Source organism: Phyllopteryx taeniolatus, chromosome 18 (assembly GCF_024500385.1).
Source record: "Phyllopteryx taeniolatus isolate TA_2022b chromosome 18, UOR_Ptae_1.2, whole genome shotgun sequence".
NCBI lineage: Eukaryota > Metazoa > Chordata > Actinopteri > Syngnathiformes > Syngnathidae > Phyllopteryx > Phyllopteryx taeniolatus.
The window spans coordinates 14,639,525-14,663,583 of NC_084519.1; the positions used below are offsets into that span (position 1 = coordinate 14,639,525).

The window sequence follows — 24,059 nt, forward strand, 5'->3', positions numbered from 1 at the left end:
TACAAAACAAAATTTGGTCTCTCACGGTGGCACTATGTCAGATTATTGCCATAAAATCTTGCTGTATTTTGGTCAGACACTGGCAACACTACACAGCATATATTACGATATCACCGTATCCCGTCTTTTCTGATCATTGAGCTTTATCTTGTCAAATCAAACACTGTCGGGGGAGGCAGGAGCAGAAAACATGTCACCACTGTGGGCTACAACCGTTACCACGGTGACAAAAACAATGATTGCGGCAATGTATTGTGTTGGAAATAAAGAACAAAAAAAAAAAATAATGTGTGGCCTAGTCACTGGGTGCTGCAAAGAGGACGTTTTGGGCTGTGCATTCTTCAAAAAGACCTTGAGATAATGTTCACGTACTTTTAATACCGCTCACAAGCAGGCAACATTACGTCATGTAGCTAGCTAGTGCTAGCACTAACGTTTGTACGTAAACATGCCAGTGTTCTGTCGATTCATGCTCTAAAGTTTCAGCAAACGTTGGTTTGTGCGCGTATAAATGGTGACAATGACGAGCAAAGAAGGCGACGCGCCAGTCGCAATATGCAATCCTATTGGCCGACGTCAGGGCACTATGCCGTCGGGTCGTCGTTTCTATGCCACACTACACTGAAGATACCCCCCAAAAAAAATCAAACATGCTAGACTTTTCATTTTTGCATTGTAGGGCAAACTTCGATAGATAACACGATAGCAAATCGGGCCAATATCGCGGCTAAAAATCCTGTAGTCTCATCTAGACATTAGGATGAAGACTATCAATGTTCCCCTGACACCCCCCCCCCAAAAAAGTTGTTTCGATGTTTTGTTTTTCCACGGATGTTTGTTGGATAAATAAAGAAAAGACAAAGTGTGCTTGCTTAATGCAAGACTTTCCTCCCATTATTATTATAATTTTTTTTTTTACAAATATGAATTAAAATCATAAGGGCCCTTTCATCAGTATGTAAAGAATTCATAATGTGGATTTCATAATTCCAGAACAAAGGGAGCATTAACAATACAGCGGTGCCTTGAAATACGGGTGTCATTTGTTCCGTGACCACACTCGTAACTCAAAACACTCATATCTCAAATCATCTTCCCCCATTGAAATTGAAAATAATTCACTATTAAAATCCCCCTGTATTGTGTTTAGAATGAGTCTAATTTGTGAAGATTTAGTTGAAATTTGTAATTATAGCAAATGGAAGCTCTGTTGTTGAAAAACAGGTATACTTTGCAACTAGGGGAAAGCCTAGAGCAAAAAAACAAAAAAAGCTTTATAGTTTGGTTGTGGATCCAGGAATTTTTGTTAACATTAGGATTTTTTTTCTACATTTTCCCATTTTTGCGGCGTTTTTACGACAAACATTGTAGAACTAATAATTAATTTCAGCGTGTTTTGAATTCCTCAATGGAAAACAAAAAGGTGTGATTTTGCAGGACTCATAAACATAGCTGTAGCGCATAATAGGGATAGAATACAACTTTATTTTCCGTTCGCACAAGTTTACAGATCATTATTATTATTTTTTAAAGCCACGGAAGAAGCTGGATACTTTGGTGAGTAAATGGAGGTGACCCCGGGGGGGAAGGGGGGGGGGGGGGCATGCTTAGCGAGGAGGGGGGACGAAATGAGATGACATCGCTCCCAACATGGCAGCCTAGCTGTCAGCATTGAAACCGGACAAAATCAAACTCATGACCATAAATAAAACAATCCTGAGGTATTACAATCATGTCGGGAGGAAATAATAAAGTGGCTGATTTATGCTTAACAGTCTCTCAATGCGTTTCTGAACTTTCTGAATGTGCGAGTACGTTGTAATAATGTTTTTGGGGATAAAATATAATGCATATTTATAATGATTGCTCCAAACACCTCTGAATTTGTAACACTAGTGGTTTTCGAGCCATTTTGCAAAGTTTTAATGCGCTTCATTGAGTTGCAAATAAGAGGAGTCTTCCACTTGTTTCGTTCGTTCTAGGTGTGATGAAACAAAGAAACGAGATTGGGGAAGCCATGCTTGTGACTGTGGCAATCAGCTAATTGCCACTCTTCTGCCATCATAGTTCACAGTCCTCACTCAATGCTTTTTCTGGATTTTGTGAAAGACTGTTGCAACACCGCAAATACCACCATTGGTATTGAGACTAATGGATTCTTCAGTATCGATCACATTATTTTGTGCTTCTTTTTCGGGCTTTTATGAACCGCAGTTGAGTGACAACAACGAATGGGCGGTTACGTGGATACCATCGATAATAACATTGGTATTGATACTGATCGATAATTACGTTTCTCAGCAATGAAAAAGAATGAATAAACCTCTCAAATTCAGATTTACCCACCTTAAATATTTATCGGAATCAACGATACCAGCGCTGTATCTACCTGGTATTGGATTGACACCAAATCTTGTGTGCTATGCAAAAGCCTGAAAACGGTCATGAAAATTAATTCAGATTTAGCCACGCTGTGAGATACTGCTTCCATGCATTTACCTGGTACTGGGTTGCCACCAAATCTTGTGGTGCCACGCAGCACTAGAGAGAACAGTCTTACACAAATGCCTGAAAAAGATGAATCAAGTACATGATCTCATAGCAGAATTGTGGCGACGCTGTGAGAACTTAGCGTGAGTCCCATAGTCCCGTTTCTGTATTGTCACACCTCATACACATTATGGAGTGACAGAAAAAAACGTGACAAGCTTGAATGACTAACATGGCGTAGTTAGTAAAAAGGTATGCAGCAGTCCTCCACGTGAGAGGATCTTTACATTCCGACTGGATTCGGAGGAAAGCATTACTGTAAAGCAGTGCTGTGTCGTGTATGTATGTATGTGTGTGTGGGTGAGTGGTTGGGGCTGGGGGGTGGGGGGGGACCATGCGCTGACTCGTTTGTCCCGTCCGTCTGTGTGGGCGTCCGCTCGTTCTCATTTGAGGTCTCCCTCGTCGCCCTGGATGGTCTTTTTGATGCGCAGCAGCAGCGTGGTGTGCCATTGGTCCAGACGCGAGATGGAGTCGAACTCCTTCACCTGCGGGAGGGAGGGAGGAAGTCAGAGATGAGTCAAGACTGTCACCAGGACACAATATTTGCTATCATTTCAACATATTTCCTTGGACAAATTACTGTACTACTTTGCTGTTAAGTTAGGGCGTTGGCGCCAAGCGACCAAAAGCGACTTACGGTGGTGTGAAAAAGTGTTTCCACCCCTGCTGATTTCTTATTCTTTTACATGTTTGTCACGCTTAAATGTTTCCCATCATCAAATTAAAATATTACTCAAAGACAACAAGTAAACACAATATGCAGTTTTTAAATGGTTTTTATTATTAAGGGAGAAATGTGGTCAAGGAAATAAGTTGAAGTGATACATCTCATATGAGAGACAAACTTCGTATGTTGAGGAAGAGCTAAGTTTAGCCTGGGTTGTTTTTAGAGTGTCTTTGCCGCTTGTGCATATGCATTTCTTCTCAATCAACTCATCTGTAAGCCATTTATTTTTCACAGTAATGTAAAATTTGTTTCAAATTTTATTATTGAACTGTTTTGGCACCATAGTTTGGGATACATTTACTGTTTACACAATTAATACAGGCAATTATAAATATTTTTGTGTGGGGTGTCAATTACTCGCTCTAGTAAGTGAGGGCTTACTGTACTTAACAAATCTTCAAAAGCGCACCTCCAAAGCAGACTTACCGCCTCTGTGAAGGCCTCGCTGTTCTGTTCCTCATGAGCCTCAAGCAGTTTCTTTAATAAAAAAAAATACAACGGCAAAATGTTATTCTAACTAAAATGAGGAGAACCTTTAGCTGAATAGTCTCTACCTTCAACAGTTTGCACTCTCTAGAGTCGGAGAAAGCTGGGAACATCTCCTCGTACTTCTCCACAGCGATCTGCAGGGAGACACGGGGATGAGATAGCATCCCTCAAGCTGTGTAAAGGAACTCCTAAAAAGACACACTTGCCTTGGCGTTGAGCTCGTCCACAATGAAATGACACAGCGCCGCTTTGAAGAAATACTCCTTGGCGCTGTACTTAAGCAGCGGGTTGTCCATCGTGTTGGCGCCAACCTGCATATATATACACATTCATAAACATCATAAATCCTCATTTACACATACAGAGCACATCATTTAATGACATCCTCAATTGCACACACTCATATCGACTGCAAGTGTACATTTTTATCAATTGGTGTCCCACCAGGATCAATGCCATGCCCCATTTTCTCCATAATGTATGGCTAGCTTTTACCTGCTCATATATCTCAATAGCCTTCTGGTATTGCTCCAACTGAGCACAGTAGGCCCCCACCTTCAGCAAACACTTGTTGGCCGAACTACAGGAAGAAAGGAAGTCGTAACGTTAAAAAATATGTGATGTCATCAGACACAGAGGCGGAACCTAAGATGACACTTAACAGACTATTGCCTCGAATGGTAATCCCTTGAACATATAAATAGATCTTTAAAAAAGGTGGCGCTACCAGGTTTACAAAAGTCCCATCTGTAAAGCAGATACTGACAGTGCCCCTGAGAAAAACATCTACATCATCACTGGCTAGGGAAAAAGTAGTTTGAAACAGTAACTTCAATTAATTTATTATACTTCAAGTTAGCCCTAAAGAGTAAATCAACTCACATTGTTGTACAATTATTCTGAGCATAATTAGTGTTATTCTATGATAATACATATTATACTCTGTTTGTTCTATAATGCAATACTACACTAGATATTTGCATAGAAAATCATCATTTCAACAAATATATTTATCAAATATGCATTTATGATTTTTTTTAAACATGTCTATATTTGTCAATATTATAAAAATGCATTTGTTCTGTACAGCACTGTTTTTTTTCTTCCATTCTAATATGGATTTCTTATACATATGACCAACGTAGAATACCTGTTTGATTCCTCTCCCTTGTAGTAATCTGCCGCTTGCTCGTAATGTGCAATCGCCTTCGCAGAAGAAAAACAAACTGTTATATGTCACATTCTCACGCAATAGTGCCTCATAATTCCATAATAAATTCTAACTGTACTTTTTCAATGTCCACCAGGTCGGCCTCATATATTTCGGCGATACTGATGTGATGTTTGGCGGCGATGGTGAATCTTCCCTGGAATTTGTTTATTACTTATTATTTTGTAGTTAAAGGAATACCTTTCTGCCACTCTCAATCAAAATTCATCATTATCATCATTTGAGACAGCCTTTGAATTGAATATCATTATCTTGTGTACCTAATGAAGTACTTGTTAGTAGGTATTCTGCTTTCTTACCATGTTTGTGTAAATATCGATGGCGGCATTTAAACACTTGATTGCCTCTTTTGGCAGCATAAAGAAGAAGAAAATGAAGAGGAGGAGGGTAATGTTAAGACATGAAAAGTGTTAGTTTACATGACAGGACAGAAGTTAAGCATAAGAGAAACAGACACAAAATGGCTGCTGGGAGACAACAAATTGCGGACAGTGGAAATCTCCGAGGGTAACACTTTACTAATACACTTGTACGACAGTTAAGAATGTTAAAATGTAACTTGAAACATCGCCTGTACCATTAATAAAGGTTTTATGACCTCAGCAACTGGACCTTGGAACGTATTAGTTCCATTTTCTATTTTATTCTTTCGGAAAACTTTGATTGTATTACACCATAGAGGCTCCTTTGTAGTTTGCTTCGGAAATCCACTGGTTTGAGCGCTAATCCGGATCACTCTATAAATTAAGCATTTCGAGTTGATGTCACAGGTCCATATTCTCACCGTTGGGATCAGACTTCTTGTACGCATTGCCGGCGTCGATGAAACTGGTGGCGCAGTCGTGTTTGTTCTGCAGCTGCATGTGAAGATGTGCGGCCTTGCAAAACGCTCCACCAGCAGCTAAAAAAATTATTTTTTTTAAAAAGGGAGTTATTTAGCATTTAATACTTTGAGTCAGCGTTAACTTGGCAGCACCTTCACAAAGTGCTCCGCTGTGCAATAAAAAAAACAAAAAAAACTTATAGGTGAGTTTTTTTTTGTTTATTATTCATGTTCTTATCTCACCGCTCCAGTTCTTGGCCATCTTGAACATGTTGGCCGCTCTGCAGTACATCTCACAGGCCTCCTCCACTTTGTGATGTCCTCTGTGCAGAAAATAGAGGGGGGAATGGATACATATAGTGTCAATAAATCATTGCATAGTGTAACATACTGATCTGCGTACAACCTTTGTGGAGTACACTTTGGTAGTAATAATAATAAACGAGGCAGCCATTAAATCATGGTAAGGGATATCACATCACTGCATGGTCAGCCACAGAATTAACAGCGTAAATTAAATAGTGCATATTAATTGTCTTTTTAAAATGACATCTCAAATTCAAACAACCTTTTAGTTGCTATGGCTTCCCTTTTAAAAGCTAAATATTCTTAGTGACTAATGAGGATGTGGTGGAATTGTAAGTACGTGACATGATTCGGTAGCTGCCGAAAAGTAGAAAAAATGTCGTGAAGATGTAAAAAATATATAATTACGAACTAGCTCGTTTACAGTAGCGGTAGGGTAACCGATGAGTTGCATAAATAACGAGCGTTGACGCTTCAGTGGTTTATTATAAGCATTTATTTGTGTTTTTTTTAAATGTTATATAATACATAACAAAACGGTTAGACGCGTAAAGAAACAGGCTGTGTGCCGACAATGTTGCCAAGGTAATATATCACGCCACTGCTTCCTTACCCGCCGAACATCCCTCCCAAAAAAGAGCCCGACGACTTGACTTTCTTGTCGGCGTCGGCCATGAGCTGTATCGCTTCTTTTTCTTTCCCGGTGTTGTCCATGTTTTTACTCGATGAGTTTTGTGTTTAAAGGCAGAAAAGAACCGCAGAGAGTTGAGTTGTCAGAGGAGGGATTACAGGCGGTGGGTTAACTCGGCAGTGCGCCTGACTGCCTGTTAGTGACTTTGGTGGCGCATCGTGGGAGTTGTAGTCCTTTTCATCGCCCGAGCATCACTTCTAAGCAGTAGAGAACTACAACTCCCGGCTCAATGTAAATTCTTATGTTTTACCATGCACGGAAGTGATGGTCAGTATCAACGTCGTTTTTTAGACTTTTATTTTATTTTAACCTATATTATTTCTTATACGTGCGTGAGAATAAATGCCTAATATCATACATAAAATACAATTAAAAACGCAAACCCAACCATTAAGTAGCTGACAATTCATGCCAGCAGATGGCGGCAGAAGATTGACTCACTCGGTTTTTAATTACAGTACTGTGCACGTTTGTTAATTAGTACGATGAATTGTAATACATCAACGCACACTTATAATACAAACAAAAATGAAAACAAATATTGTTGAGTGTCTGCTGGCCGCCTAGAGGTCTCCGACGACCATTTTGGCTCGTTTGTTACCAAATACAGTACAGTTCCTTCTACACATTACATTTATACTCATACATGTACATTAATTCGAACCTTATGCATGCACAAAATATATTTAACATATTTGGTAGAACCAATGTATGCCTTATCCTGAAGTGTCATTTGGCTCTTGGGCTGTAAATAAGTAAGCGTGTGCCCGCACACACACAAAAGACAAGAAAAACAGGTTCAGCTGGATTGTTTAATTTAAAGGCTTACACGCTTGTTCATAACCCTGCTGCACCTCATTTCGTGTAAATGCAAGCATCTTTACATGACATTGCGTGATGTACACCACCATGCAATAAAGTACAGGTGATATGAGGTACTGTACTGTGGTTAAGTAGAAACAACGTAACAGAAGTCCCCCCACCTTTAAGACTGCATATTTATCAATCAGAATGAAAGTTGAAATGACCCGATACGTAATAAATCATAGAAAGGAGTGGAACCCATGAGCACCACAACATCAACTTGTATCAAGTTTAAAAAGTGACGTGTTGCGTTTTTACGCTTCAAGTGCCACAAAATGATCACCTGCAGTTCTGAAATTCAGGAAAGGCCACCTGCACGATCTGCCAAATGCAAAAAAAATTCAAATGAGTTCACAACAAAGGAAAGAAGAAGCTAAAACACTAACAAAAGCCAGGCAAAAGTAATGGCTACATGCACAAAATAAATGTAAAATAATGGCACATCCTGTTCTACTATGACATTACAGTAATCCACTGCTATAGCACCAATTTTTCTGTTAACTATTTGTTTTTGTGTGTTGAAATACACTTAGTGTGTGTTTAAACAATGTGAGTACAGTGTGTGGGAGAAGTATTTTAAGGCTTAAATTATAAAACAAATGTTTTTATTTTTCATTCCATTAGTCTTACGGATCTATAAATTTGAGTCTTTCAATTTGTGTGTGTGTGTTCAAATACATTTAGAATGTGTTTGAAAAGTCTGTTTCAGTAAGTTTAAATGTGTTTACCGCGTGTGAGTGGGGTATTTTCAGGCTTAAACTAGAACAATGTTATTTTATGTGAGCTCTCAAAATTTGCATTCTCACCCATCACGGGCGGGTCTTAACGTCACTCCTGCGATGAACGGTGGATTACTGCACTGTATAATGTTTCTTAGTGCCGCATGCGGCATATTGGCTAATATTATCACACTTTAATTTCCCTGCTTGATATCGAAACACAGACACAAGTTATAGGTACAATCAATATGTGCGGTGGCCATTTTGTGTGCATGAACGGAGGTGCTTGAAAAGTTTGAACCCAAAACACAATCCCTTTTGTGAGAAATGGAGGGGGCTACGAGGAGCTGAGGCCCGAGTCGGACTCGGCGCTGCCGCTGCAGGCCCGCTCCTTGCTGGCGACGCACGGCACCGTGGAGCACGGTATGGAGTAGCAGGAGCAGGAGGGACTCTTGAGGGTCTCCTCGGTGATGACCTCCCGCAAGGAATGTTGCTCCTCCACTTGGAAGATGTTAGGCTGCTCTGCTTGGTCCTCGCAGATCCTGGAGAAACCATAAAAAAAGTTTTTTTTTTAAAATATATTTTAGTACAAGAAACACTTAGATTAGCACATTCTTAATTGTTTGACTTTCATTAAGCTAGACAGCAATTTTGACTTGAAGGATACAAAAATGTGTTCATGCACTCATTTTTGTTAACAGCACATTGTATACAAACCTGCATTCATTTGGTGATTCCACTAAAAGTCCTTTTATCACTTTTTTTTTTTTTAATGGCGCTGAAAAGAACTTTTTTGTCTGTTTGTTTGTTTGTTTTTAAGCCTGGGGTATTTACATTTCCTGAACTGCAGACAGTAGTGTTTGTTTGAAGGAGCAGTCTAATTCACAAGAGGCCGCCCCTTTTCCTTTAAACCAAAACCCTAATCTAAAAACCGGAACTTTTTTACTTAACACCTTTTTAAATACTATTTTTTAATAGGAATAATTTTAAATATTAAATCCTAATGTCCTCCTGTACACATGCCATTGATAAGTACCCTCTTGGGTATTACGTTGTTTCCTAAAATAACCCTAACCCTTAAATCAAGCCCTAATCCATGCCTTAACTTAAACAGACCCTAAACATGACCTAAACCCTAACCCAGGCCATAACACAACAAGCCCTAAACCTAATCCCATTTTAACCTAAGCCTAACATTTTTTTTTTCTGACTCTGTTCTGTATAAATAGCGCTGACACGTCGTATCGGAGCCACAACAGAAGAATACAAAATGGCACCTGTGTGTTGGAAGCTAAACACCTAACACAAACTTCTTCCGCCCTGCAGTGTTGACAATGGTCGCCATCTGACAACTATTTTCCACGTCACACCAGACACCATGCAATTATTGTAATTATCAGATTGCCGGATGCCAGGCCACTGTGCCAAATTGGCTCATCGGTTACTTCCTCCAATGCAGCAATTTAGTGTGCTAAAGTGGCCATTGATGAAGAAGTGAATTGCATTGTGATGTCTATTTAACCCCTAGATGCACAAGTGGGTCTAAAATGACCCGGAGAGGTTATTTTCTCACAATATCTTTGTAAGAATTTATTTATTATAATTTTTTTTTTTTTAAATATAATTTAAGATTCCAAGTATTCCTCAAAAAAACATGACTTGGACATCCTGCCATGTGAATGTTCTACTTTCTATACATTTTTGTTTTTGTATTAATACCCCCAGACTTGCTAAATTGGGTAAAAAAATATCACCTATGTTCATTTCCTACAGGATTTCATGGACATTTTTATTCTTATCAAGTGTGACTGTCTGACATCAAACACACAGAAGTGTGTCATCTCTTTTACCATCATAAACAACTACATGCAAGTATTATCTTCACTTTTGTCCTAAACAAAAATGTCTACTGTGTGGAAGAATGTGTGTTATCATGCATCAACAAATTAGCCAAGTTTACAGTTAGCTAAAAATAGCTAGCTAGCTAGCTAACATTAACTACTGTGTGCGTAGATGTGTGTCAGTCATGACTATTACGTGATATTATCATGCATCAACAAATTAACCAACGATGTGAGTGTGTAGTTGAATCTCAGTCTTGTGGGAACTCAATGACAGAACAAGCCAGACTTCCCTCCTCTGATGAAGGGTTGCAAATCCAGGAAGGTTCGCAGCACAGTTTGGATTCAATGGCAATCAGACCATGGTGAGTGCTGTCAGAAAGAAAGGAAAGGCCGCTGTGCTCTTGAGCATGACGCATCATAGCAAAGTGGTGGATGGAGATACTACGAAGAAAAAAAAAAACCCAGGTCACCGCATTCTCCAACCGCAGAAAAGCAGATGTAGGCAACGTGGACCAGATGGTGGACACCTCCACCTGCAAGCGGCAGACAAAGTGGTGCCTTTTGATGCTGTGGTACAACATCCTTGACATCAGCCTGCTGAATGCCTACACTTTTTTCCACAGCTGAGCATCCTGAATTCAAGAGTTATATCACCAATGCACGACGCAGCTTTGGCAAAAGGCTCTCGAAGACGTTTGCCACACCGCATATGAGAAGCCAAGTGGAAGGTTGCCCCCTACTGCAAACGCCAATAGCAACCGAGGCAATGAGAAGGTGTGGCGTGATAGAAGCCACAACAAAAAAGCAGAAGAGAGGCCCAGGGAAAGAGAAAGAGGTCCCAGATCTGCCCAAGCAACAAAGACAGCAAAGTGGAAAATGCAACCTAGGTACCTGTCTGCAACGATCACAGCCAGAAACTAGTACTTTCCGTGGGGCGGCATGGCTCAGGTAGTAAGAGTGCTCGTCTTCCCGATTTGAAGGTTGTGGGTTCCATCCTCAGCCCCTGTGGGCTCCTTGAGCAAGATACAAACCCCCAGTCGCTCCTGATGCTGCGTCGTCATTAGATGGATGACGAGAGTGTTGAGAGCGTTTCCAAGGTGGGAAAGTGCTATGCAAGCCCAGAGCTAGTGTGTTCACCATGTCTTCTTTCATGATAACATTTCGATATCTTGAGTTCAGACAAATACTTTCCGGATAAAAAGACGTTCTCGCACCTGGCTAACAGCTTCAGCTGACACTTGAGCCTTCGTCAGAGCTGTCACTGCCTTCGGGTGTGAGGTGTCAAAATATTTGTCTCAACACAAGAAATCTAAAACTTATCATGTGAAAGCCCATTTACCCATTTACTTTGCCCCCACTGCCCAGTCCAATGTGACAAACAATGGAGCCAGACACACAAGTTACACACACACATACATTGTTCTTTCAGTCAGCCATGCATCCAAGGGTTAATTAATTATGTACTGAAAGCTCGAGAGTGTGGGTTTATTTTTTTTTTTAGTATCGTGTGACAGCTACAGTAAGTATCCCGAATGGTACTACGGCAGAAGGCTGGTGAGCTTTTAAGCTTTCAAAGTAACGCGAGGCTGTAATCCTTTTAAGGACATTTTTACCACCCGCCCACGGCAGAACACATGCTGCAGATATCAAAGCCGATTGTTTGTTCTTCAACGTTTGCGCCACTAAAAACCTTGATGTTAAATATACATATATAGGACGATTACCATGCTTTTTAAGTTAGCTTTGTGAAAGCAGAATTTTGGGCGAGGCGCATTAGGAATTGTCCAAAGCTTGGCCTGAGGGCCATTTTGTGGCCAGTGGCTTTTCTCGTGGAAAAAGTCATCCAACGCACCAAGTGCCGAGTGCCTCATGCAAGCCACTCATTCGCGTTTGAAGCAACCCAGCCACAGTGAGGCATTCCAAGGTCAATATGTTTTGGAAAGATAAGACAAGGCAGTTGAGCAACCATTTTAGTGAAGTCCCAATGTACTATTGTGGATTAATAAATTAGGAGTGAAGGACAAGTCAACTGTCTTGCATTATCGTCAAGAAACAAGCTCGTGCTTTTAAATGTTATATATAAGCACCCAAGCACTAAAATGCCAGAGAGAGTTTACAGCAATCTGAGGGACTCGACTCAGAATTTGGCAGCGAGACGTCTGTAATTCTGGAGGTGAAAAAAAAAAAAGAAGAGTTAACACAAGAGCCTGTGGCAAATGTTGAACTTCTAGATGGAGTGGAATGCGGAGAGATCGCTCGTGGGTGCTTATTTTCTTGTCTGGCGTGGCGAGCACGAAGACATGGAGAAGTCATGGTTGTGAAAACAAAACGCATGAAGACATGGAGAAGTCACGGTTGTGAAAACAAACGTGTGAAAGGCAGAAGTGAAACAAACACAACCTGCTGAGCATGCAGCTTTTCACCACTGCTCTTTGACCTGCTCTAGAATGAATACACAATCAATTGGAATGGCACTGGACCGCCGCGAAGGCCAAACATCTGTCAGAAATCCGGTATATGCGCAACCTACAAGGGGATCCTTTAAACTTTAAACATCTACAATGTCTTAATTTCAATACAAGATGTCACCACAGTGCCACCAAGGATGACAATAGATGGTGCTTAGGCTTCTGTCATGTTTACATGTATCATATCATATTTGTATAAATAAATGATATACACGTGTCCGACGTTTGCCCGAAAACACCAGTCATAAAGAAAACTAAATTTTAGCAAGCTTGGCTTCAGACAATCACGTCATCAATCCTACTTATGCCCGTTAGCATAGAATACACAGGAAGTCAGCTATCTTGTGTTCCGCGTTGGTATCCGTGATGTTCTGCATATCGAGGATTATCGTGAAATGCCGCGCGATGCTGTTTCTACTCCAATCCTGTAGGAGGCGGTAATGCAAACAATAATTTGGTCTTCATAAACATAGGATGGGTCCCCACGTGGGTCTGTTATTTTTACAAATTAATAAACAGTCTAAAGTATTCAAATTTGCTTAAGCCTTTTTTTTTCTGCCGAACGGCGACAATATGTGTCCTGCGACCAGTCCAGGTTGAGCGCCGTCCAAAGTCAGCAGAGATAGGTTGCGCTATTTAAAATAAATAAATACATACATTTTTCCAAAATGGAGGGATGGAAGCTTTACCTGTCATAGATGAGTCCGTCAATGCCTTGCTCCCTCAGTTTCCTCCTGTTCTCGTGCTCGTTGTTGTCATCGCCCCAGCAGAACACCACCAGGCCTTTGGCCTGCGCCTCGCCTATGAGGCTCACGTTGGTCAGCAACTCCTCAGTGTGGGCGCTGATGCCCTGGACGAGACATTTGTTGACATTCTTGAGCCTGATGCCCAAAGACAGGGACACTGATGATGTGTAATGTAAAAGGGTGAGGGGGGGCTCGTACCAGGATGTCCTCGCTCTGAGCGAAGCTCATGGCGATCTCTGTGGTCTGGCAGCGGATGTCCATCAGCTCTGGATACTTCTCAGAGATGCCCTGCGTCAGGAAAAGGATGGGGTACTTGTTCTGCTTGCGGCGAACCCTGAGGGATAAACAGACATAAAAGTTGCTATGACATTCTACTGTACCAGACATGAAGCTATTTATTATTATTATTATTATTAATTATTTGTTATTTAGTTAGGACCAGGTTAGTTTGTTCAAGTTCAGTAAGTACAATCTCATCGGCGCTAAGTTTAGTTCAATCAGTTTGTTTAACGGTGTAACATTAGAATAGCATTTAGTTAATTAGTGTTGGTTAGTTAAAGACAGAGTTCAATGAGGTTGGTGACTAACCATGCGAGTTGGGTAATTAAATTAGTTCATTCAAGTTAGATGAAGATAGGTTAAATTCAAATCTAATTCAAAATTATGTTAAGTCATTTGGTTAAAGATAGTTCATTAAATTTAAGTTACAACTGATCTTAAGCTAAGTTAAATTACACACGTTAATGTTAGCATGAAACTAGTTAGTATTAAACAAGTTAGTAGCTTGTTAGTTACTAAACTAATTAGTTGCTGATTCAAAGTTTTGATGAGTTTGTTAAAATGTCAGCTTTTAAGTTCAGTCATCTTAAATTGAGTTAGCTAGTTAGCTAAAGCTAGTCCTAGTTAGCTGGATTAAGTTAGTCTAAATTTGTACCGTTAGTATTTAGCCGATTAAGTAGTTGACACTACTGTTGACAATAGGTTGTGCGAGCTTACATGGAGCAGACATCGGGGTCGAAGCAAGAGAAGACGACACGTCGCTTGCCTCCTTTTCGCAGAACGCAGGACAAAATGATGTCTATGAACTTGTTCATGTTGAAGTAGGATGACATGTTGCTTTCCCATGACCCGTCCTGTCGGGATAAAAAGCTGAAAACTTAACACTTCTTACATACTTTGGCTGTTGCGTTCTCGGTTTTTAGATGCGCCACCTTCATCTGACAGATCCACTTGAGCTCGATGTTGAAGCCAACATGTTCTGGGAGTGCCTGGAAGAGCTGCGGCGGGGGGGGGGGGGGGTGAAGGATTTTCATCAATTAAGGAGTCAAAAGAAGTGGCTGATACTTGTCTTTTGGGCGTCTCACCTGCGAGAGCGACGGGAAGGGCTGATGCTCGTCGATCTCGTCCTCATCCTCCAGTACGTCTGAAACATAATACTGCTCGGTCAATTGCGTACTGTTAATTGAATGCAACAACTAAATTAGCGTTTGAAAAAAAAAAAAAAACAGACCTTTGAGATCGCTTCCCTTCATGGCAGTGACGTGAGCCAGCTGAGTAAACAATACAAACACACACAAAACTAAACACCTTCAGACCTCCATGATAATGTCACAAATGTGCAGTAACACTCAAGTCTTAATTAAGATAAGCAAGGGGGGGGTTTACCTTCAGAAGCTGCAGCTGATCAAATGTCAGATCTTTCACCGGCACCTCGATGAGCTCCAGAACATGGTCATTTTTCTGGAAAGAAAAGGCAGAACGAACATCCAAGATAAAGTATTGTTTTTCCTCATTCGACACACTCCTCTAATTCCACATGACACTGTGTAACAGTCACTGTGTACTACAATGTGGGGCACAGTTTGTACACTTAACTCCTCACCCCTTGTTGCCGAGGAGATGTTATGACGTCTTTTTGTTTTGTATCCTCAGTCCGAGGTGGTTACCTTCTTTTTGGTGGAGATGCAGCACGTTAGGTCGTGGTACACAATGGGCACGGCGTCTTTAGACAGGTGGACGTCGAACTCCACGTAGGCGGCCCCCTGCGCGTTCAAACAGATCCTGTGTTTTTAAACGGTGTACTGTACAAAAGGTTGCACTAGCTTCGTCACCATCTGACACACATACATGCTTAGCGGCACTCTTGAACGATGCGATGGTGTTCTCTCGTACTCTGTGATGCCTGGAAAACACAAATAGTGCATTGAGTCCAAAGCCCCTTTCACACAGCCAGTAACATATCTTTCAAAAGTCAGACGTTCAAAATAAACCCTCGCCAGTATAATAACAGTTTCATACATTCTGTGGCCCCTAGGTGGCTGAAGGTCTAACTTTTGATAGGAGGTTTTACATTGATCATTTGTTTACATTGTTTCATAAGCCTTGCCGGCACTGAACCCTTTATACACTATTTACGACATGCTTCAGATGAACGTGCAAATGAATTGCCAAGTCATGCTTTGTTTTGGTTTTTTTCATGAAAACTGAGCGGATGTACGAAAACCGGGACAAAGTTCAGACAAAATGAAATTACTGTAAACCTAATCATATGAAAAGTAGGGCCTATGAAAACATAGGTTCCACTGTACTTCCTTGACACCAATTATGACTGTTTGTCTTTTCTCGCTTTAGCGACACCTTGTGGCATCTTAGGGCTTTACAGAAAGAGCACAAAATTGTAGTGATAGCTATTTTTTTAGTGAACAGCTGAGACAAAAATGCGAATGGTGAACCACGAATAGGTGGGGGTTCACTGTACTTACTTGGCGGCTTGTGTGCTGCCAGCTCCTCGGTGGCCCACGTTCAGGACCCTTCCTTTCTTCCAGTACTTGGCAAAGGTGACGCTCATGTCACACTGCAGCCCCGGGATGGGCCTGATCACCAAGTAGTCCACTGCAACACAACAGACAGTTGGGCTTCTTCCTCTTCGGTCTCCATCGTTCCGGATTCCTTACCTCGCACTTTGCCGATGGTCTGCCTGGAGTTGCGCGCCATGATGGGCAGCGTGACCAGGCCGTGATCCCTGCCGCTCTCCAGGAAGGTGGAGGAAAGGAGGCAGGCGGTGCCCACGTGCCCCGGGTGGACGTCGCCCTGGACCACGTGCTCGCTCAGATCCTCCTGCAAGTCCCACTATTAGAAAAAGCCTTTCAAAGTCATCATCGCCTCTACCCAGGTAATTGTCTTGCCTCAAAGAACTCAAAGGTCAGCTCCAGGTTGTCGGGGTCCATGCTGTGGATGCTGTACTCGGTCCACTGTGAGGGCTCCAGGGCGTAGCCGCACTCGGGCTGCGAGTGGCGGGACTTGTAGCATTTGGAGCTGATCATGCTGATCTCCAGGGTGGTGGGCACCTTGTGCGGGAACGACACGCTCCGTGAGTTCTCCCCCTCCTCATCTTCCTCCTCCTCCTCCTCCTCAACGCCCTCCAGCGTCAGTTTGATCCTGAACAGATGGGAAGTTAGCCAGTCGTCACATCTCATTCACAACTGTAGCCAACAGGGAATTATACAAAATGGTTATCAATCTGCCTCAGCGTATTCAATATTCAGGTTGCCATCTTGCTTTATGTTAGCATAGCAACAGTTAGCCTTTCATCAACTCCGAACTTGAGGGCCTCAGCGTGTTTTGGATGAAATTTGAAATATTGGATATATTGTAGGAGGGCATACCAGTTGTTAGCATTTTTTAAAATTCTAATCAGAAACTCTACCCGGCTAGAGGGCCTGGTGTAAAATTTTTATCAAGCTACATAAGAACGTTGCGTATGATATGTTAGCATTTATTGTCAGTCGTGAAACAAACACAAGGCCGAAATTACTTTACAGAAAGGCCACAGTCGCCAAAAAAAACAAAAAACAATACAAGTTGGTGTTAACATACCAACTGTTAGCATGTTTAACATTGGATTAATTCTCATTCAAAATAGTACCAAACAAGATGGCAAATGTAAAATCCCCATTAAGCTGCCAAAGCGCATTCTATATTAAAGTTCCAATTTCTGTTAGCATTGTTAGCATTTTATTCAGTCGTGATTAGGTTTTGCTAGTCCTTTCAAAATACAAATTCCAATTCCATCAGGCCATGATGTAAAATAATTAATGCCACAGCTGCCCTATAAAAAACAATAAACAAGCATGTGAAAAACCCCGCCAAATGTTTTTTTTTTGTTTATTGAGATAAAAACAACAACAAAAAATTGAGATACAGGTTTATGCTTTCATTAGACAAGTAGAATCTTCTTTCACTGGATATAGAGGAAATTCTAGAGCGTGACGACAATTGACCTTGTAGCTACAAAGAGCCTTGCTCTGTCACTGATTCTAAGCGGTACAAATGTTTCAGCCTTGGTAGAAGGCAATGCCTGCTCATTGCTTGTGTTTCGGTTTGCATGCTCTTGTTTCACTCTTGGCTGAAAACTTTCTCCCAAGAGGGTGGGTGGCCGGCGTTTATCTTAAGCCTACCTGAAGCGGGACTTCTTGAATTTCTTCTTGGTGATGGACACCGGAGACGTCTTGGAATAGTGCAGACGCAGGCGAATCTCCGTCTGGCACGTGAGCCAGCCGCTGTCGACGCACATGGCCCCGTCGTCTAAAGCGGAGGAGGACACGGGAAATAAATGTGTCTTCATTGCCTGTTGTGGTTGCTGACAGTGAGGATTATCAAATGGGACAACTTTTCTGCTTGATTTCGGGTCTGTGCTATTTTGAGGGTTCGATGTTGTAATGTAAAACAAACACACTTCGCATTGTTATATAGCTGCAGCACTGCTATTCACACATAATCTAGATTGCTAATCTATATCCTCGATGACAACCCAATTCTGCTCTGATTGGTCACCTTCACACAAGTTAATTTGGATGTTACGAAATCAAAAAATAAATAAGACGCTTTGTAATGTTACAGTAGCATTTCCTCCTAAATGGTGGACAGGGATATTTTAGCAGTAATGCCTTTATTGAAGGATGATTTTTTTTTTATCTTTTTTTTTTAAACAGTTGGTTTTTTGGGGGGTCCATTAGACTTACTGTGGATTCCAAATTGTCCATCGCCGACACTTAGGTGAAATGCTGCAATGAAGGCAAACAGCATTAGAAGAAGCAGAGTAAAAAATTGTATTTAAAAAAAAAAAAGTAAACATTTCAATCCAGAGCGGCTCCCATTCTGTTACTTTATATTGACAACACCATCTGACGATTAGATCACTTTGTTAACATTAAATTGCCACTATTAAAGGACATGCTCTGAACTTGCTACCTTGCCTCTTCAACAGCCAAACACCACCAGATATTGTCAAACGAAAAATATTTGGAAGCAACAATAATTAGGTAACACTAATAAAGGGTCGGGTGACAAAGGTGTTTTTGCAGTAGGCTTATCTAGAACCAGCTTGCTCTGCATGAGCAAACACACCCCAGTATTAAGCGTGTTACGGCAAGCAACTTCGGCAGCGTTTACTGTGTAACAAAGCTCGTTCCAGAAAGTATCCTAGCTCACCGCTTTCATAAGCAACATGTGCTCAATAGTCTGCAGGGAAGCTTTCGGGAAATAGTGACAGCTTGCTTTTTTTTTTTTCCCCTCTCAAAGCTTTACAGGAAGTTTATTAACACTTTGCCCAAGCCAAGCACATTATGCAGATGTTGTAATTAATACCTGTGGGGCTCATGGTGCGGGGATGATGATGGCTCTCCCACACATTGACTATCACCTGACAAGGACCGCCCGCGCTCTGCAAGTACAATGTTTGTTTCTTTTTTTGTGTGTATTTTTTTTTTAACAGTAAGCAGAAGTAAAGCACACAGCATGAGTAAAACGTGCTCCTCAAGTCATGTCTGGATCAGACGATCAGTCACCTTCGGCAGGGGGTGGGGTGCATATCTGAAAAGGGGGGATTTGTTAGAGAAGATGGAAACAAAACATGGCTCAAATACCAGCCTCCCCACGACCCCCAAGCAATCACTGAGTTCACTTGAGTGCACGCCGCACCTCCTAAAAAAAACAGGTATCACGCACGACGAGGTTGCTTTAATTAGCTTTGCTGTGACTGATAGCGCAACATACGACGCATCTGTCAAGCTGCAGGCGTAGTATAAAGAGAAAGTATTTACGGAGCATTTTGGTTTTGAAGTAAAATGGTTGATAAAATAAATATCGATAAATATTTTTTTGAAAAAGTATTTTACCAACAATTTTCTCCACATCTGCATATGAGGAAATACAGTACAGTGGTGCCATGAGATACAAGTTTAATTTGTTACGTGACCACGTTCGCAACTCAAAAACATTTGTATCTCAAAACATTTTTCTTTATCGAAATGATTGGGAATGCAATGAATGTATTCCAGTCGACCCTCCCAAAAAACTAAAAATAAGAAGCATAGCACTCTATAATAATGTACTACAACCCCAATTCCAATTAAGTTGGGACGTTGTGTTAAACCTAAATAAAAACAGAATACAAGGATTTGCAAATCACATTCAACCTATATTTAATTGAATACACTACAAAGACAAGATATTGAATGTTCAAACTGATCAACTTTATTGTTTTTAGAAAATAATCATGAACTTAGAATTTTATGGCGGCAACACGTTCCAAAAAAGATGGGACAGGTGGCAAAAAAGACTGAGAAAGTTGAGGAATGCTCATCAAACACCCGTTTGGAACATCCCACAGGTGAACAGGCTAATTGGGAACAGGCGGGTGCCATGATTGGGTATAAAAGGAGCTTCCCTGATTTGCAAATCATTGTATTCTGTTTTTAGTTATGTTTAACACAACGTCCCAACTTCATTGGAATTGGGGTTGTATATAAAAACATGCAGTAATGACATATTCAACAGAATGTAAGGATTTAAACAGTTTATGCATCGTGATTAATTCGTGGCAGCTCTTTCTAGTGTGTGCAACTTGGCCAGGATACCATCATGCACACACAAACAAAGAACAGGTTCACAGTGAGTGACTGATTGAGCTGCAGTAATAGTAGCTGTTTTCCCCAGAGGATAAAGAATATATGATGGCTTTGAGAATTGTTATATTGTCTACATATGGTGCTGCACCGTTTGTATTCAGTTGTCCGTTGCTGAAAGCGTTATAACACTGCAACGTAGATGCTATTCTTTAGCTTGTCTACAGTGTTTTGCATTCATTGTTAGCATTAAGCTATGCAAACTTTTCTAAGGCAAAGCTATGTGGTTGTTTTAAATACGTGTATTTGTCTTTGTTTTATGTTTCGTTTGAAAGTAAATGTGACTTTGGGAGTGCCATTAAATAGCTTGGTTTGCTGCAACTCAAAGGAAGAAGAAAAAAATAATCAGCCACATGACAGCTCGTACCTCTAAAAACTCAAGTCGGGTCACTCGTACCATAACCACTGCATTAGCTGATCGTGTTATTTATGGCAGTAAAGTACGCACATGCAGCATATTTGAAGCCACCTTTAGTCGAGTCTTCAACAATCATTAAATTAAATACCGGTAATCTTTCACAAACATTCGCAGGAAGGTGAAGTTGAACATTTAAAAAGATCTTTACGCGGTATGATTCAGAGATGCATTCACAGTCACAACAGGGAAAACAAGAGTGTCCTTGGGCCTTGCAAGGGACATACACGACGACACCAGCTAGATTGCGTTTGGCCTTGCGACAAAAGAGAAAACAAGTGTGAAGAGTCACGTTGCCACGAAATCTTTGCTTCAGGCAAGGAACAGGGAGAGGCTGTTTATTCCATTTATCACATGCAACAGTAAAAATAGTTGTATTTTTCCATAGAAAATAATAGAACTGGAAATAATTGTGTCTATCATCCACCGCATCACAAAACTTTATAAAATTAAAATAAATCAATAAATAAAAACAGATGACACATGAAACGTAAAAAGAAGTTAACTACTGGATCGTGATTTGTCGACAAGCACACACAGGGAGAGTTTCCTTCATGTGCCTGGGAGGAGAGTCTCTTCACACTGAACAAAGACGACTATTCTTCCATTTCCTGTTCTATGGTTGTATAGTAATTGCAATTTTAGACTTCGCAACGTTTTAACACAGTTTCTTGAAAATGTGGGTTACTTTTCTAAATTCAGACTCTCCTTTGTGTCTCACACCCAATTACAACTGCACAAGAGATTTGACAAATGGGACCAGTGTGTTAATATAAAACAACTCACTTTTGCCTCCAGAAAGAAGCCCTTGAAATAGCGGTACTTGACCTCGACTCCTCTGGGAATGCCGACCGTTGTTGTCCACGTGTTCCTGGTGAAGCAAGGCGGACATTGCAGTCAGGATGGAGGGAGGGGAATAAAAAAAATATATACTCTTTTGAGCTGTTGTGGAGTTGCAAAAACAAGCGTTCACGAACCCTTCATCGCTTAGGGCATCCAAGATCACCGCTTTTTGGTAGCTCCAGCTGCCCAGGGCTTCACAGCTCCCAACCACGGCGATCACCTCGCCTGAGGAACACGCAGGAGCGACAATTTTAAACTTGAAATACATTGTCATGTCATGTCATGGAAACACATTCTGCTGTATTCTTTACGGCATAATGTAAGACAGTCACGCCTCGCTCTTTGCAAGGGTTAGGGACCAAGACCCACTGTGAATAGCAAAAATGTTCATAATTTCCAAAACTAATACACTGGAGCATTGGGATAAGAGTTTGACTTGTTTTGATTTGTCCCGTGACGTGTTTTTTGTCAAACTGCCCCTTTTGAATGGCCATTGTGCTGTACTGCTATACTGTGAATATTCTCATTCATCCAGGTCATTTCATTCTCCGGGCATTGAATTGATTGCAACCGGACTGTTCTTTTTGTCTTGGAAGACGTTTCGCCTCCCATCCGAAAAGGCTTCATCGGTTCATGCAAAAAGGCTTCGTTAGGACCCACTAGCCAGTGCTTGTGTGGAAGTCTCAACTTGCCATCTGACCGATTTGACGAATTTTACCAACATTTTTAGGCAAAGACACGACGCGGTTCCAAACAAGTGTGACCTTGTTGTGTCTTCATGACAGATCATGGTCTATTTTCACCTTTATGGGAATCAATTATTGATCAATTTTATATGAGCAGTTTCACTAATGTTATCAATGCCCGTGCGGCAATACAGTTTTGGGAACATTTTTTGCAAGTCTGCAGATTAGCATGAACAGGTGCATTTTTCAGCTTGTAGTGTTGGTTTGAGTGCATCTGTACTTGACGTTTGTGTTGGGTCGGCCGGGTTGAACAAACCTGGACACGTTTCTCCTCTGACAGTCAGGGTCACCTGGGAGACCTCCATTGTTGACAGATTGACGACTGGCACGTGCTAACAAGGACACACACACACACACACACACATTATTTCATGTAAATGTGTCACTCAAATACCCACATGAACTGGAAATGCTGTCGATAGTGCACATTAGTAAAAAAACAACAACAACACATTAGTTCATGTAAATATGTCACTCAAATACCCACATGAAGTGTAAATGCTGTTGATAGTGTACATTTACACTACCGGTGATGGGATATTTGAAATAAACCCACATTTTTTGAAATATTGGGAAGGTATGCGAGTATCCGCCACGGACTGGCTGTCGGAAGTGGTCACACAACGAGCTACAGCGTTGATTGCGCATTTTTTGAGTGGCGTTTTTGAGTCACTGCATTCACGTTTTTCACCTTATACACACACACACAACTATACACCACTACTGATGATGGTGAACTTGTGCCCTAATTTTACTCATGACTTCCAAATTCAGAATTTCCCTGTGTTAATATGGAAGAAGATTCTTCTTCAAAGAGGAGCTGTAGTCCTCTTCCCCTTTCCCTCCTTAGTAAAAAGTTAATGAGCAATAAACCCATATCATGTTTATTATTTTAGTTCTTCATAATAGTGTTTTCACATTTCTTTATTGTATTATACCTTTTAACCACAAATTGATATATTGTTTTAAAAAAAGGTAAGTATAATAATAATTGGTCTGGATAAATTACATTGCCATTCATTTCAATGGGAAATATTACCTCGGTTTAAGAACGTTTCGTGTTACAAACGGAGTCACGGAACGAATTAAGTTCGTAAACCGAGACTCCAAATGTACACGTTTACAATAACAGTTATGGGTTATTTAAAATATACTGCCAAATAACGGTTAACTTGGCAAGTACTACACCGTGTAAAACTAGCTAGTCGAGCCATTTTCCAAAGAATTACCTTTTCTTATACAGCGATGGGGAGCTTCATGATGGAGGCGAGGCCAGCTGGTTAGGTTACAAAAGCATCTTTATGAACAGTCACGAACCTCGTCCCGAGCCTACCGCGAGCCATTGCCGTCCAACACCGAACAATACCGCTGAAATTAACTTGGATGTCTTATCAAGGTCGACGTTAAAAGCTTGAACGCCCGTGTCGCGGTGCAAAACACTAATGTGTTTAAACTAGCAGTTAGCAGCGAAACACGTCACAGAGTTGAGCTACAATCTAGAAGATACGATTTCAAAAATAAAATAACCCATATGCCGAAATGTAACGTTTCTGAAATATCATCACAATAATTTGATGGTTAAAAGAATAATATCATACATGAAATAATTTCATGGGCAAATATTGATTTTTT

At 40.9% G+C, this 24,059-nt stretch overlaps 2 protein-coding genes across 11 annotated transcripts in view; both read right to left on the bottom strand.

The window, feature by feature from the left end:
* The window catches only part of napbb (N-ethylmaleimide-sensitive factor attachment protein, beta b), a 31,625-nt gene extending 24,153 nt beyond the window's left edge, over positions 1 to 7,472 (bottom strand). The window contains exons 1-12 of one of the 5 annotated variants that reach the window (XR_009785321.1): positions 6,740 to 7,472; positions 6,064 to 6,143; positions 5,782 to 5,898; positions 5,297 to 5,343; positions 5,056 to 5,133; positions 4,917 to 4,972; positions 4,262 to 4,346; positions 3,973 to 4,077; positions 3,832 to 3,900; positions 3,704 to 3,754; positions 2,500 to 3,035; positions 2,347 to 2,432 (exon numbers count right to left, since the gene is read on the bottom strand). Coding sequence is in view for 2 of the 5 variants with exons in the window: in XM_061753047.1 (XP_061609031.1) it covers positions 2,934 to 3,035; positions 3,704 to 3,754; positions 3,832 to 3,900; positions 3,973 to 4,077; positions 4,262 to 4,346; positions 4,917 to 4,972; positions 5,056 to 5,133; positions 5,297 to 5,343; positions 5,782 to 5,898; positions 6,064 to 6,143; positions 6,740 to 6,840 (891 nt within the window). In the remaining 3 variants the exon portion in view is untranslated. Of the gene's footprint in view, positions 1 to 1,465; positions 3,036 to 3,703; positions 3,755 to 3,831; positions 3,901 to 3,972; positions 4,078 to 4,261; positions 4,347 to 4,916; positions 4,973 to 5,055; positions 5,134 to 5,296; positions 5,344 to 5,781; positions 5,899 to 6,063; positions 6,144 to 6,739 lie in introns of those variants that run through there. The other 4 variants (XR_009785320.1, XR_009785319.1, XM_061753047.1 and 1 more) reach the window with 4 other exon arrangements.
* Positions 7,473 to 7,615: 143 nt separating this feature from the next.
* gpcpd1 (glycerophosphocholine phosphodiesterase 1) lies at positions 7,616 to 23,913 on the bottom strand. 6 transcript variants are annotated; one of them, XR_009785317.1, is made up of 21 exons: positions 23,657 to 23,912; positions 22,684 to 22,759; positions 21,816 to 21,906; positions 21,625 to 21,709; positions 19,105 to 19,180; positions 18,480 to 18,521; positions 17,916 to 18,042; positions 16,644 to 16,896; positions 16,413 to 16,575; positions 16,221 to 16,350; positions 15,586 to 15,640; positions 15,405 to 15,500; positions 15,124 to 15,198; positions 14,969 to 15,008; positions 14,823 to 14,881; positions 14,670 to 14,735; positions 14,455 to 14,591; positions 13,657 to 13,792; positions 13,402 to 13,562; positions 11,136 to 12,411; positions 8,805 to 8,942 (listed from the first exon to the last, which is right to left on the bottom strand). XR_009785317.1 is itself a non-coding variant. In XM_061753042.1 (20 exons), exons 2-20 carry the CDS (start codon positions 22,730 to 22,732, stop codon positions 8,738 to 8,740), a joined length of 2,046 nt encoding a protein of 681 aa, XP_061609026.1. In that variant the 5' UTR covers positions 22,733 to 22,759; positions 23,657 to 23,908; the 3' UTR covers positions 7,616 to 8,737. The 6 variants fall into 6 exon arrangements, 4 of the variants coding, with proteins under 4 accessions (XP_061609026.1, XP_061609030.1, XP_061609028.1 ...); XR_009785318.1 differs by lacking the exon at positions 8,805 to 8,942 and adding an exon at positions 10,559 to 10,685; XM_061753042.1 differs by lacking the exon at positions 11,136 to 12,411 and having other exon boundaries at positions 7,616 to 8,942; positions 23,657 to 23,908.
* Between the last annotated feature and the right edge of the window lie 146 nt (positions 23,914 to 24,059).

Excerpts from the sequence above, each read along its gene's own strand:
- gpcpd1 (XM_061753042.1), bottom strand. The coding sequence starts at position 22,732 with ATGGAGGTCTCCCAGGTGACCCTGACTGTCAGAGGAGAAACGTGTCCA. Across the intron at positions 21,710-21,815 it reads GATGCCCTAAGCGATGAAGG|GAACACGTGGACAACAACGG; the intron begins GTTCGTGAACGC and ends TTGCTTCACCAG. Across the intron at positions 15,501-15,585 it reads TCAAGAGTGCCGCTAAGCAT|GGGGCCGCCTACGTGGAGTT; the intron begins GTATGTGTGTCA and ends TTGAACGCGCAG.